We start from the raw sequence: 12,134 nt of genomic DNA on the forward strand, positions 1-12,134 counted from the left end.
TTTGTTCTCGTAAGAGAAAGTAACTTTGTTTTTTTCTTTTCCCGTTTCCCTTTAGAGAAAGTTACTTTGGGTTTCTCTCTTTAGTTTTCGTTTGCTGTTTATCTCAAAATAATCCGTAGGCTTATACTCTTCATAGCTTATGCTTTTGTCTGAATGTTATCTTTTGAATCTTTAGCCTATATTCTTTGGGGTTTTGAAATAAACTTTCATTGAAACAACTGATTATGCAATATGTACATCAAGTATTTCTCATCCTCAGCGGCCATCCTCCTCAGATGATGAGCTGTCTTCAAGAGCTCGAAGTCCCTCTCGGATTCGAGTCCTGAGCTTATCCATCACTCTCTTCATGAAGTCAGTCTCGTCGATCTCTCGCTCATCCAGCTTCTTCACGACAACGAGATCGGTAAACATGACTCGGGCCATCATCAACATGGCGTGGGCACGATCGTACAGGGCCGCCTGTCGGGAAAAGGGCAAACAAACACTTGTTCAGAATCGTAAGTCTGTTTCAAATTCTACCGCACCGTTTGTCCACATTTAAATACATGAGCAAAGGAAATGCCTTGTGAATGCCTTGCGCGGTAGATTTGTTTTTGTCTACGTAATACTGACGGTGGCATAATATCAAGGAAGATACAAGAAAATTCACATGTGAAAGTTTTCAGATGAATAAAGACTTGAATAAAGTATTGTTGAGAAAACACCCAAACCCGAGAAGACCGTCCAATCTATCCGCATTTAGCGAGGTGGATATCTCTGGCCGCAGCATTCGCAAACGGACCAAAGGAATTCAAGTTATTTTTCAGTCAACCCTCAGAAATCTCAGAAAGAATTCATGCATTTAGTGAACCATTTATCAGGTTCGAATGTTTTGCAGGAAATCCTTTCTCAAAATAGTTACAGTGCTTCTGGCTGGATTCTTACCAATCTACGATTAATATGAGTCAAAGGGGTTAAACTATTTTCCCAACATAACATTGCAAAGACAATAAGTATGGTAAAACTCACATCAGTGTAATCTCTGACTTTGAAGAGTTGCCGTCTTACATTCAGCATCTGCTCCGACACTCCCCACATTCCGTAACTAGTGTGAAGCTGGTGCGATCCGGTGTAGAAATCCTGCAATCGTTCCGCATCCTCCTCCTTATCCTCCCACATGGTCATCTCCGGCTCAATCCGGTACAGCCGGAGGCAGAACTCCGGATCCACCCGGTTGACCAGTAGCGTCTTCCGGAACGAAGAAGGCAGTGGCTTACCGACTCGTGGTAGCAGGATCGCGTCCCTCTTGAGTACAATCTGGCTGCTCTTCGTTCCTTCAGCAGCTTCGGCAAGCTCCGAGAAGCTGTAAACCATGTCGAAGGCGCGAAGCTCTTTCAAGGTACCCACCCAGAGGTAGAACCCCCACCGGCAACACCGCTCCAGGAGCATGTACGCAAGACGAGCCATGTCTGATCGAGGCTCCCGTACATCAGGCTCGTAGCCCGCGCTTCCTTTGCGTATCATCAAAGACGACACAAACACGAGCTCAGGACGTCTTTTGGCCAGCATGACATCGACTCGAGGTTGTACGACAGTTCTACTCCGGAGATATTTCAGCTTAGGGTGATCATGCTCGAGTATAATCTGCTCTAAATCTTTCTCGTGACGTGATAAGATGTAGGTGCAAGTATCGTACAGGCGACCTTGTAAGAACTTGGGATCTTTAAGGAGCTCCTTCTTGCCCAGGTGGATGTCTTGTAAGATGATACCGTGGAGAGCAAGGCAGGCGTCTTTGAAGAGTTGTTCGCTGTATTGGTAGCTGTCACTGACGTTGGGGTATTTTGTTGGGTGATCTTTTATCTTTTGGAGTTGGTTAGATTGCCTGGCTGCGGCAGCCATCTTGCCGCAACTGGTTTTGAAAGACACCTTGAACAGAAATAAGAAAAGTGGAACAGGTAACTTGCGTTTACAAAAAGGGTGATCTTGTACACTCCAGGTTCCTTATAGCAGGCGAGTAACTGAACTGGTCTTATGGAAAATTACCTTTTGTGGATTGTTTTCACATACTTAAAGAGTTATTAAAGCAACAGCTGGACAAGTTTTGAGATGCACCCCTTCTTTCACATCAAACATTTATAAAAATCTAACACTGCGATCTCTATTTTCTTTGCTTCCTTGCATATGGGGCTGTGTACAAATCGTGTTTCCATGAAGTCCAAGTTCTGTGGGCGTGGAGAGTTCAATAAAAGCAATACGGGCGAAATGTGATTACCAACATGGGGTGAGAGGGGGGGGGGGGGTGCCTACGTCGAGAGAAAGAAATTGGTTCAAACCACCCCTATATAATGACTGATGACTGGTTTGTGTCTTCATCCCTATAATAACCACTTTGAAGCACCGACATAAATATAAAATGTTCTGTGCGCACTGAACCATGTATGTTTGGTGAGGTAACTGTTAATGAATTTAAAGGTCAATCATTTCAGCCACTAATTGCTAAATTTTCTTGGAAAAGGGTTGGATTAGTGTGTTCACGTGTGTTTCCGTTTTCTTTGCGCATTGAGTGGGGCAGATATCTCTTCACTCAGGGCCCCTATAGAATAAATAATCAGAACAACCTGTTGATTTATTGTAACAAGTGAAGAATAGCTGGTCTGAGACAAAATTAAGACGAAATTAAGAGAATACGAAGATGGCAACGCATGGTCAAAGTAAAAAATAACATGGAAGATTATTGTTTCCAGCCTTTGAAATCCCTGCATGGGGGCCAAATTTAATTGAGCTGATTAAGCAGAAATGAGTAGGATACCAGTCAGAAGTTAGGAGTTCGGCTATTAGGGTAGGCCTAAGCTTCACTTTGTTGTGCTTTAAAATAGCAACTCGAGAGAACTTTAACTGAAAACCTAACAAAACAGGTCGCAGCAATTGATTTCAGTTGCTACAACCAACTTATATAAAACCTCAATATGTTTACATGCTGAAATGTGCATGGTTTATCACTATTTTCTCCGGACTCACTATTACGGAATTATAAGCCCATCACATTTTCACAGGTTTGTTATTTGATGTATGGTAGATCACAAAAAAGAAAACATGAATACTTTCCGCGACTATTTTGTCAGCTCCAATCCCGAAATGGAAGCTAATTGATCTTGAACCCACACATGTGCAAATTATGCACTTTGTATCAACCTTTGCACTATGGAGGACTGATCAGCATATCAGAGCCATCAAAAGTGCACTATAGCGTGTATGCAGTAAGGCCTCGACAATCAATTTTACCAGAAAACCTTTGCGTTATCTTCAGCAGTATATCAGTTATTATTTTACTATCATTTAAAAGCCTTTAAATTAGTTGAGGGCCTTATATAACATGGTTTTACTCCATAAAACTTCGATCAACAATGGACATGGATAAGGCCCATGCAATTGTCAAGTGCGCGTGTATACGAATCCTTAAATCTTTCGCCATGTTTTTGTTTTGTTTAAAAAAAAAATGAAAATTAATGATATTAAAATGTCCAAGGCGATCCTTGTCATTTCGGTTTTAGAGGATTGTTTGTTTTGCTAAATCAATCGAACCATGTAAGGAATAATAAACCGTGTATTGCTTGTGTTATTCACCTGAAAAAGGGGCTGTAAATAATGAGAAGAAAATCTGGGATTGTCCAGAAATTATGTCTTGGTCCGTTCTAAAGGTTTTATTAATAAAAGGAAGACATCAGTACCTTCTCCCACGATTCCATCTCACCTCAGACACTTAATTGAGATTTAATGAGTTTTGAAATGGAACAATGGTGTTCATTTAACATAGGCCTACAAGTGTAGACACAAATGCAAAACAGTGGCTCTCGAGCGTCCATTAATTCTCTGGAGCACCCAATAACAAAAACTAAAATTCGTGCAATTTTCTTAAAAGACTTTTTCCTTTCGAGACTATTTCGAGAAAAAAAATCAAAGACCGTCTGTAAAAAAAAAAAAAAAGGTTTTGCAAATTGCTTACAAGCCAAAATTGCCAAAAAAACCGGATGTACAGGTATTCAGTTGTAACAAAAGCATTCAAGTGAAATATATGATAGAGATGAAAGCACACTGAGAAGGCAGGGGATGACAAAAAAGAGGTTGTGGATGGAGAGAAGAGGCTAGTTTGACCACAAGGGATCAACGCACGATACGGTGGCAGGGGAAAGAAAAACGTAGTGAATGAGGCAGAAACAAACTGGGGATATCCGTGATAAGGCAAGTTATTTTGTAATTTCCTTCTTGGGTGTTCAGACTTCGGGGCTGAATGGTATGAAGGCGCCTTATCCACAGTTTATCCCCACTCATACGAGTGCCTCAATATCTCTAACAATTATATGAAGTAGTCCTTCTCTCATTTAAAAGTCACGATTGGTTAATAAACCGATTCATTCGGGAAACCGGTTTGACGGTAATGAGTTTTAACAATAATTACCTTCTACACAATATTACGTACATGCAGTATAATGAACTGGGCTGTGACAGTATGACCTGAGAATTACCCATAACGGCGGGCTGGATTACGGAGCATCTCGCTACTGTTGTCATGACAGCCAGTTTTATGTTTACACTCGCCATTAACGTTGTCCAATGGCATAATGGGGGAAAACCCATTCTTATTATCAATTCTCATATCAATCATATTAACTACCGGTTGTTAATACAATCATAATGGGTGGTTTATAATAGAATATTATGAATTGTGGACGGGCATTTTTTATTGTATACATAAATTATGCAATGGACAAAAAACAATTATAGGCTTTTTGTTCTGCATGCGACGTGGGTGGTTTCTTACATGTACATTAGTCGCGAGTCACAAGTCATAAAAACCATGGAGGAAGGAAATAAAATAGCCATGTTTCCGGACGGAAACAACAGTTTGATTCCTAATAAAGGACTTCACATGGCAAGGGGAAGCCGAGAAAGGGGATTCGGCTTTTAAACAAACAAAAAAAACACACAAAAAAGGACGTGAATGTTCTACATCTTTTGGTTTTGGACTATAATAGGCCTAACTTGTGACTTTTCAAAAAAAAAACATAGAGCCTGGACTTTCTGCAGACTTAATTTTATTTTGTACACACTCAACAGAAGAAAACCTAAACATCTTTAATATTGTGGAGATTGCACTGTGCGATTTGTATCACCATTAACCCAGGTTTACATGTTAATGAATGGTTTTACCCTTTGTGAGGCAGTCAATAGGAGACTTTCCAACGCTAGGTGGCAGCAGACATACCGGGTAAATTTCCATTGTTTACGTAGTTCTGAACATGCGCATAATTCTGAGAACAATGGATTTACCCGGTAAGTCTGCTGCCCTCTATCGTCCCAGAAAGTCTCCCATTTCTGGAAATGGTTAAGTTGTGTTTCTTTGTTAAAGACTTTAGATAAGTCCCAATTGTCCACTCTGATTATAATCTTGAAGACATGAACTAAAAAGCATTCAACTTGTCACACATTTGTAGATTTATGAAGAAGCTAATAGGACGTGATGGTGGAGCAGCAGTTTTTAGGTTAGCACATGACTAGAAAAGATGATATTAGACCTTCACACATGTTGGTAAATTTGGGTGTTTATGAGTGCATTTTAAATGAAACACTCTAAGTTCAATATGGCTTCGTTGGTCTTTCAAGCACTGGGCCGACTGCCAGTTAGTGTAGAGAGCAACCTTTCATCAAAAGTAAGTGGCGACGTGTCAGTTAGAATCACTGAAGCATTATTACATAATTATACAACTTTCCAAAATGCATGATTAAACTCATATTGATAACAATTTAAAGACCCTGGACCCTATTGGTAATAGTCAGGGACCAATCGTCTCACTTGATGTATCTCAACATTTGCATAAAATAACAAACCTGTGAAAGTTTGAGCTCAATATTGGTCGTCGAAGTTGCGAGCTAATAATGAAAGAAAAAAATACCTTGTCACGCGAAGTTGTGTGCTTTCAGATGCTTGATTTCGAGACCTCAAATTCTAAATCTGAGGTTCGGAAATCAAATTCGCGGAAAATTACGTCTTACTCGAAAACTACGTCACTTCAGAGGGAGCCTTTTCTCACAATGTTTTATACTATCAACCTCTCCACATCACTCGTTACCAAGTAAGGTTTTGTGCTAATAATTATTTTGAGTAATTACCAATAGTGTCCACTACCTTTAGAAGTGTGTGCATTGAAGTGAAAATCACATCTAGAATTAAATGCGTCTTGCAGTGAGTGATATTGATCACTAGGAGGCTAGTATTCGATGTGAAGCATTTATTATTTGAAGTATTTTGTGAACCTAGAGATGTTTATTATTGAGACGCCATTTTGTGTCTAGTTGTAGCACAATCCAATCATGCGTTTGTTTGGACCAAAAAATGGCTTCTCTTCGCAAGTTGTTGCAATTCTTTCAATAGAAAGCCCTGACAAACTCAAACTTTGTTATTAAAGACAACTACTTGTAATACAGTAACCTCACACATAAATAAATGACCCCTATTTGTTTATTTCTTTAAAAAGATAATAATAATGTTTTTCTTTAATTCGATTTTTTCGTTGAAGATAAAAAGTGCCTTTGTGAAATATAAGTTTTCTGGCTTGATAAAACAAATTGTCCAACCCATTGTGTCGAACGAACCTTTATTCCGCCTCCGTTATGTCCGAGGACCCAATCTAAAGTATTTGCATGCTGCCTCGGAGCCCCTGAGAAGCCCCGGAGGAGTTCTAGTTTCCCTGAAATTCACCTTGGAAAAATCGGGAGTCATATATTTGTCAATATTTGTTCAATGCCCGACTCGCTGAACCTCTTCGAATATTTCCGTTTTCCAGCAGGATGAAAGACATACGGACATAATATTATTGGGAAGGACGTAATGGTTTATCGTAAATAATGAAAGGGACATGGTTCATTGCGTTATCGGACACAATAGGTCGGCCAGACATTACAGTTTGTATGACATGGTCGGATAGTAATAAATGCTGCGCAGCATACATTCCATTTGAAAATCATGCTTTTCAGAACTTAAAAATGCCCTCGGATGTACGACGAGTTTGCGTCAGTAGTGGTGTTCCGTCCTAACTTGACAATCGCCACAACTATAGTTGGAACTTTGGACCAGTCCCATTGTCTTGTTTTGTCTACACACGAGACGGAAATGCATGAGGCGATCGCGGACGCAAGTATACTGAATTGAAGAAGGCTACTCTCCAAAACTCAAAATAGGGTTTCCCGGTCATTTTTCGGCAAATAAACAAGCGGCCAATTCAAACGTCGCGTGGTTCCTCAAAACAGTCATCTAATAAGTACAAGCAAGATTTTGTGTCGTGCGATTTGTGCTCAATTCGATGCTGTTTGGTATATCGATCAAGCATAATGTTGATGATGGTGTTGAACGTGCTTGCCGAAACTGCATTAGATGTTGGCTAGAAATAAATGTATTAGTCTCGAAAAACCAATGACATTTTCACTATCTGATGGCACGAGTCGGTGTTAATTGAGAACTGAGGATTTGAACAGTGTTCTTAAAACATGAGTTTAAGAATAGCAAAGAACAGAGGAAGATCTTACCTGCAGCAGCGACACCACTGAAGATCACACCAAGACAAGCTACAGATGTGGTATCTTCGAATTAAACTAAATGCAATGCGACTTGACAATCTGAATAATCTCAACCGCACATCATAAGCCTAAATTCTAATATCCTTAGAATCAAGGAAGGATTGCAGTCCACTATAGCCTACTTGTTGTTTGGATTGTGTCGTCGAATCCAAGAAAAGGGTGGTGGAAGAAAAGACCACATCGATTTTGTAGAGGCTCGCCTGGCAGCTGAGAAATGTAGCAACACAGTATACCGTTGTGTGTAGGCCTACAGCTTGCACAAATAGCGCGGCCAACATCCATCGATTTTTCTTCTACCCACCACCTTGTTAATATCTAGCATACGTGGTAATGCCTAATGAATATGAGATGAAGTCACCGTGTAATGGGTTGCGCAGTTGTATAGGTTGAAATTGAAATCAATTGGTGGCATTTTCTAAGACTGTATGCCGACTGTGTTGGTAGATGGGAGGATCACGGATGATAGACTCAAGCTTTTTCAAATTTTTTTGATTTTTTTTCCCTTTTTTAAATTGCGGGATATTCAATGAACATAAAGTTAAAACAAACTCATGTGCTCATTGTGGGCCTTTAATCTCTTTAATTTGAAAAATATTCATCAGTATAATAACAATTATTGGCAATATCCTATCGACCTCTGCCCCCACCAAGCAAAAGTAAACAACACACAATAAACAAAACAAAGCAACTCACCAACAACTCAATCCAAATTGTCTCAGGGCTTACAAAGCTCACCACCTGCTCCCCCGAAGTAACACCAGACCCTTTCGCTCGACCCACCGAAAGGGAGATTTTTTTTGGGACCAAGCGAACCATACAGGTTTGACCCACTCCCTGAGAAAAACAGGTTGATATAACGAGCACATTTTTGTTACCATGTAAAGATGTGGCCTACTAGTTATGGCAAAATATTCATCCCGATTTCAGAGAGCAGTCGGGTTGGATGCTGAGTGGTTCCTCTTATTTCACCTCTGTGGGCCCCGGCTCGATACCCGGACCGGAGCCTTGTGGATTGTGTTTTTCAGTCCCTACCTGACTGCGTGGGTTTCCCTGTCAGTTTTAGACGTGGGAGGAAAACGCCCTAAAATTTATTAATTATTTCACTGTCTTCTCTACGAAAAGTTGGTGTGATGTGTACAATTTTTTAGATGGGTGTAAGGCCACAGCATTCCTTGGCTAGCTAGCTAGCTGCGCACGGTAGTTTCGTATAGCGCCCTCTCTCGTCAAAACATGTATTATTTTAAGTAATGGCGACGTCCATGGTGCACGCTGAGTGAAGTGGTTTTCAAATACAAACTGGTATGATCATGATTTATACATATTTAAAAAGTTTTAAAACGATTTCAACCTACCTGTTTAAGATTTGTGTTTACTGGGTATATGATAAAGTGCATGGTATACGTACACGGTCTGTACCGTGGATGTGTTTTCCTAGCTAACGTTATTAAAACGTAATCTCAACAAATCAGTCAGTTTTCTAAACTTGTCTTTCTTTTTAAAAACATTACATTAGAAAATGTTGGTAATGATTTTTTATCTTACATAAATACAGTATTACAAAGCATGCTGTATTCTGATTTCTGTACACAACACAATGACTCAAAAAACTTTACTTTCTTTATTTTGCCAATAAAACAAGTTCTCGTCTCACTCATTTTGAGTTATTGGGTTGTGTACAGAAATCAGAATACAGCATGCTTTGTAATACTGTATTTATGTAAGATAAAAAATCATTACCAACATTTTCTAATGTAATGTTTTTAAAAAGAAAGACAATCAGTGTTTATTAATTAATTTATGTTTTTGTTTATTATGCCATGTTCAATGTTGTTTGGACTTTTTGACAATATTTCCTTTTTTTCAAAAGGCAGTGTACATGGTGAAGAAGTGTGTTTATTTGAAAAATCCTGAAGCAGTAAAATGTATATTTGAATGATACAAATGTCTCGGCACTCAGCACTATTTGTTTGTGACTTATTAAGTTAATAACTTTTTATTATAGTGAAAAACAATTTTTGTTGAATTTCGGACTTGATTTCCCTTCTTACATATATAACAAATCCTTGGGAGCTGTGGGCCAAGGGCCAAGGGGCTTGTCTTGAAGTTTCTTCTTACATATATAACAAATCCTTGGGAGCTGTGGGCCAAGGGCCAAGGGGCTTGTCTTGAAGTTTCTGGCAGTGGCTTCTTTATTATTATTATATTGATTATATTTAACATTTATTTCATCGTTGTCCATTCATCTTACAATACATAGATTAACATTACATTCAGTTACACAATAACATGTTTATGATAAAGTAGGCTATTACAATGTATACGCAATATAAATAATAGATTAATAACAATTTTATATGTAATAAGCGGTAGGACAACAATTAGGTTCAGGTGAAGCCGTGGCTTTTGTTCCTTAACCTATGGACAGACGAACACAAAAATAACAGCACCAGCACATATTGTACAGACAATAGACTTGACAGACAAACGCAACAACGGCTAATGTAAGGTGTGTTGAAAGATAACATAACCTAGGCAATGCAGAAACAGTCATAATCTATGAATATCCATCAAGTAGTTGCTTTTTCAAATTTCTTGTAAAGACAGGTAGAGTAATTGATTTTTTAATTGAGTTACTCGGACCATTCCAGAACCCAACTCCACGCTGAACAAAACTCTTTTGGTATAATGATGTTCTTTGGCGGGAAACAAACAAATTTGTCTTTGCAGTACTTCGAGTATTATATGAATGGACCTTTGAAGTTAAAGTGAAAAATGAACTAAAACAGCTTGGTAATGCGTTAGTCATAAATTTATACATAACTTTACCCAAATTAAGATGATAAAGGTCGATGATTTGTAGTATTTTAAGATTGAAAAATAATGGAGCTGTGTGTTCGTGAAAACCAGCATTGGAAATTATGCGAACAGCTCTCTTTTGCAATGTTAGAAGTTTATTGCATTGTGACATGGAACCACCCCATGTAAGAATTGAGTAATTTAGATACGGCAGAACTAAAGAGTTATCCTAAAGTGTTAGTAAAATATAACCGGGTACGAATTTCCTTATGTGTGCTGGCAGGCTGCCAGTTGCGATAACGTAGTCCTCCTGCCGACAGCCTAGCCGGAGATCGCAACTAGCAGGCTGCAGCTTGTAATCAAGGCTGCTAGATGAATGGGTTTCATAATTCAAATCATAGCTCTACATCTTGTTAAAAAAACAAATAATAAGTGATTTTATGTGGGCACCAGGAAACGATTTTGTCCAGCAATATTGCATGCATATCAACATATTTAAAAAAAACATTTTCTATGCACACTGAATGCTTCAATTGAGTTAGTTGCGATTGTTATCGCAACTACAATTGAGTAGCAAATGGTACAATTTGAATAATGATTGATACATTTTGTGTTTTATTTTGCTCTGCTGGGTGTAATTAAAAAAGCACTGCATGAGAATCCATTATTTTTTATTAATACTAGTGGTATGATTTTGTTCACAGGTTTTTCATACAGGTTTCAGTTTGTTTCACATTCAGTCAGTTAGACAGTATGAGTGTGACTCCTAAGGGAAGAGCCAGGGGCCAAGCTCCAACAATCGAGCAGATCAATGCTGATATACTGACTCAGCTGGCTAGTGAATACTGGGCACCACACAGTCATCTCCCCAGGAGGAGCTTTGAGCCAAAGGTAAGTCTAAAAATATTTTTTCAGATTTTAAAATATTTTTTTAAAGATTATTTATTCAAAAAGACAACTTAAAGGCAGTGGACACTATTGCTAGTTGTCAAAGACCAGTCTTCTCACTTGGTGTATCTCAACATATGTATAAAATAAAAAACCTGTGAAAATTTGAGCTCAATTGGTCATCGAAGTTGCAAGATAATAGTGAAAGAGAAAACACCCTTGTTACACAAAGTTGTGTGCTTTCAGATGCTTGATTTCGAGACCTCAAATTCTAAACTTGAGGTCTCGAAATCGAAAGTTACTTCTTTCTAGAAAACTACGTCACTTCATAGGGAGCCGTTTCTCACAATGTTTTATACTATCAACCTCTCCCCATTACTCGTTACCAAGTAAGGTTTTATGCTAATATGTATTTTGAGTTATTACCAATAGTGTCCACTGCCTTTAAAAGAAAAGGTTCAAATTAAACAAACGAAAATAACACAAATTAAGAGAAACAACAGTAAATAAAGCAAGTACCCAACAAATAAAAGTGCCTATTAATAAATTCAGACATAAGTAATTAGTTGAACAGGAAAAACAAGAAAGGAAACTTGACCTGAGTGTGGGATAAAAGCAATTTATGTAATGTATTCATCAGTGATGTAGGTCTCAAGACCTTCCTTTGGTGGTCTTAGGTCTCGTCTTGGTCTTGATTGCAGAAAGCTTGGTGCCAGGAGAGCTTGCCTTGGTTTTAAGTCTCTGTCTTGGACTTGCAGGTCTTGACCACAACACTGTTTTTTTTTTTTTTTTTTGAGGGGACAAACCGAAGACATTGACAACAGTGACAAACCTTCTGT

The 12,134-nt window shown here is 38.6% G+C and overlaps 2 protein-coding genes across 5 annotated transcripts in view; one reads left to right on the plus strand and one right to left on the minus strand.

Moving 5' to 3' along the window:
• Positions 1 to 2: 2 nt before the first annotated feature.
• On the minus strand, positions 3 to 7,839 carry LOC117293341. The gene is made up of 3 exons (XM_033775629.1): positions 7,561 to 7,839; positions 1,009 to 1,905; positions 3 to 459 (listed from the first exon to the last, which is right to left on the minus strand). The coding sequence occupies exons 2-3, from the start codon at positions 1,876 to 1,878 to the stop codon at positions 256 to 258; spliced, it is 1,074 nt and encodes a 357-aa protein (XP_033631520.1). The 5' UTR covers positions 1,879 to 1,905; positions 7,561 to 7,839; the 3' UTR covers positions 3 to 255.
• A 1,009-nt stretch (positions 7,840 to 8,848) lies between these two features.
• LOC117293350 (RNA helicase aquarius-like) overlaps positions 8,849 to 12,134 on the plus strand; it is a 46,786-nt gene continuing 43,500 nt past the window's right edge. The window contains exons 1-2 of one of the 4 annotated variants that reach the window (XM_033775651.1): positions 8,849 to 8,910; positions 11,112 to 11,298. In XM_033775651.1, the coding sequence (XP_033631542.1) occupies positions 11,161 to 11,298 (138 nt within the window). In that variant the 5' untranslated portion in view covers positions 8,849 to 8,910; positions 11,112 to 11,160. Of the gene's footprint in view, positions 8,911 to 9,056; positions 9,063 to 9,251; positions 9,329 to 10,236; positions 10,402 to 11,111; positions 11,299 to 12,134 lie in introns of those variants that run through there. The other 3 variants (XM_033775657.1, XM_033775643.1, XM_033775666.1) reach the window with 3 other exon arrangements.

The sequence above is a fragment of the Asterias rubens genome, chromosome 1 (assembly GCF_902459465.1).
Source record: "Asterias rubens chromosome 1, eAstRub1.3, whole genome shotgun sequence".
Lineage (NCBI taxonomy): Eukaryota > Metazoa > Echinodermata > Asteroidea > Forcipulatida > Asteriidae > Asterias > Asterias rubens.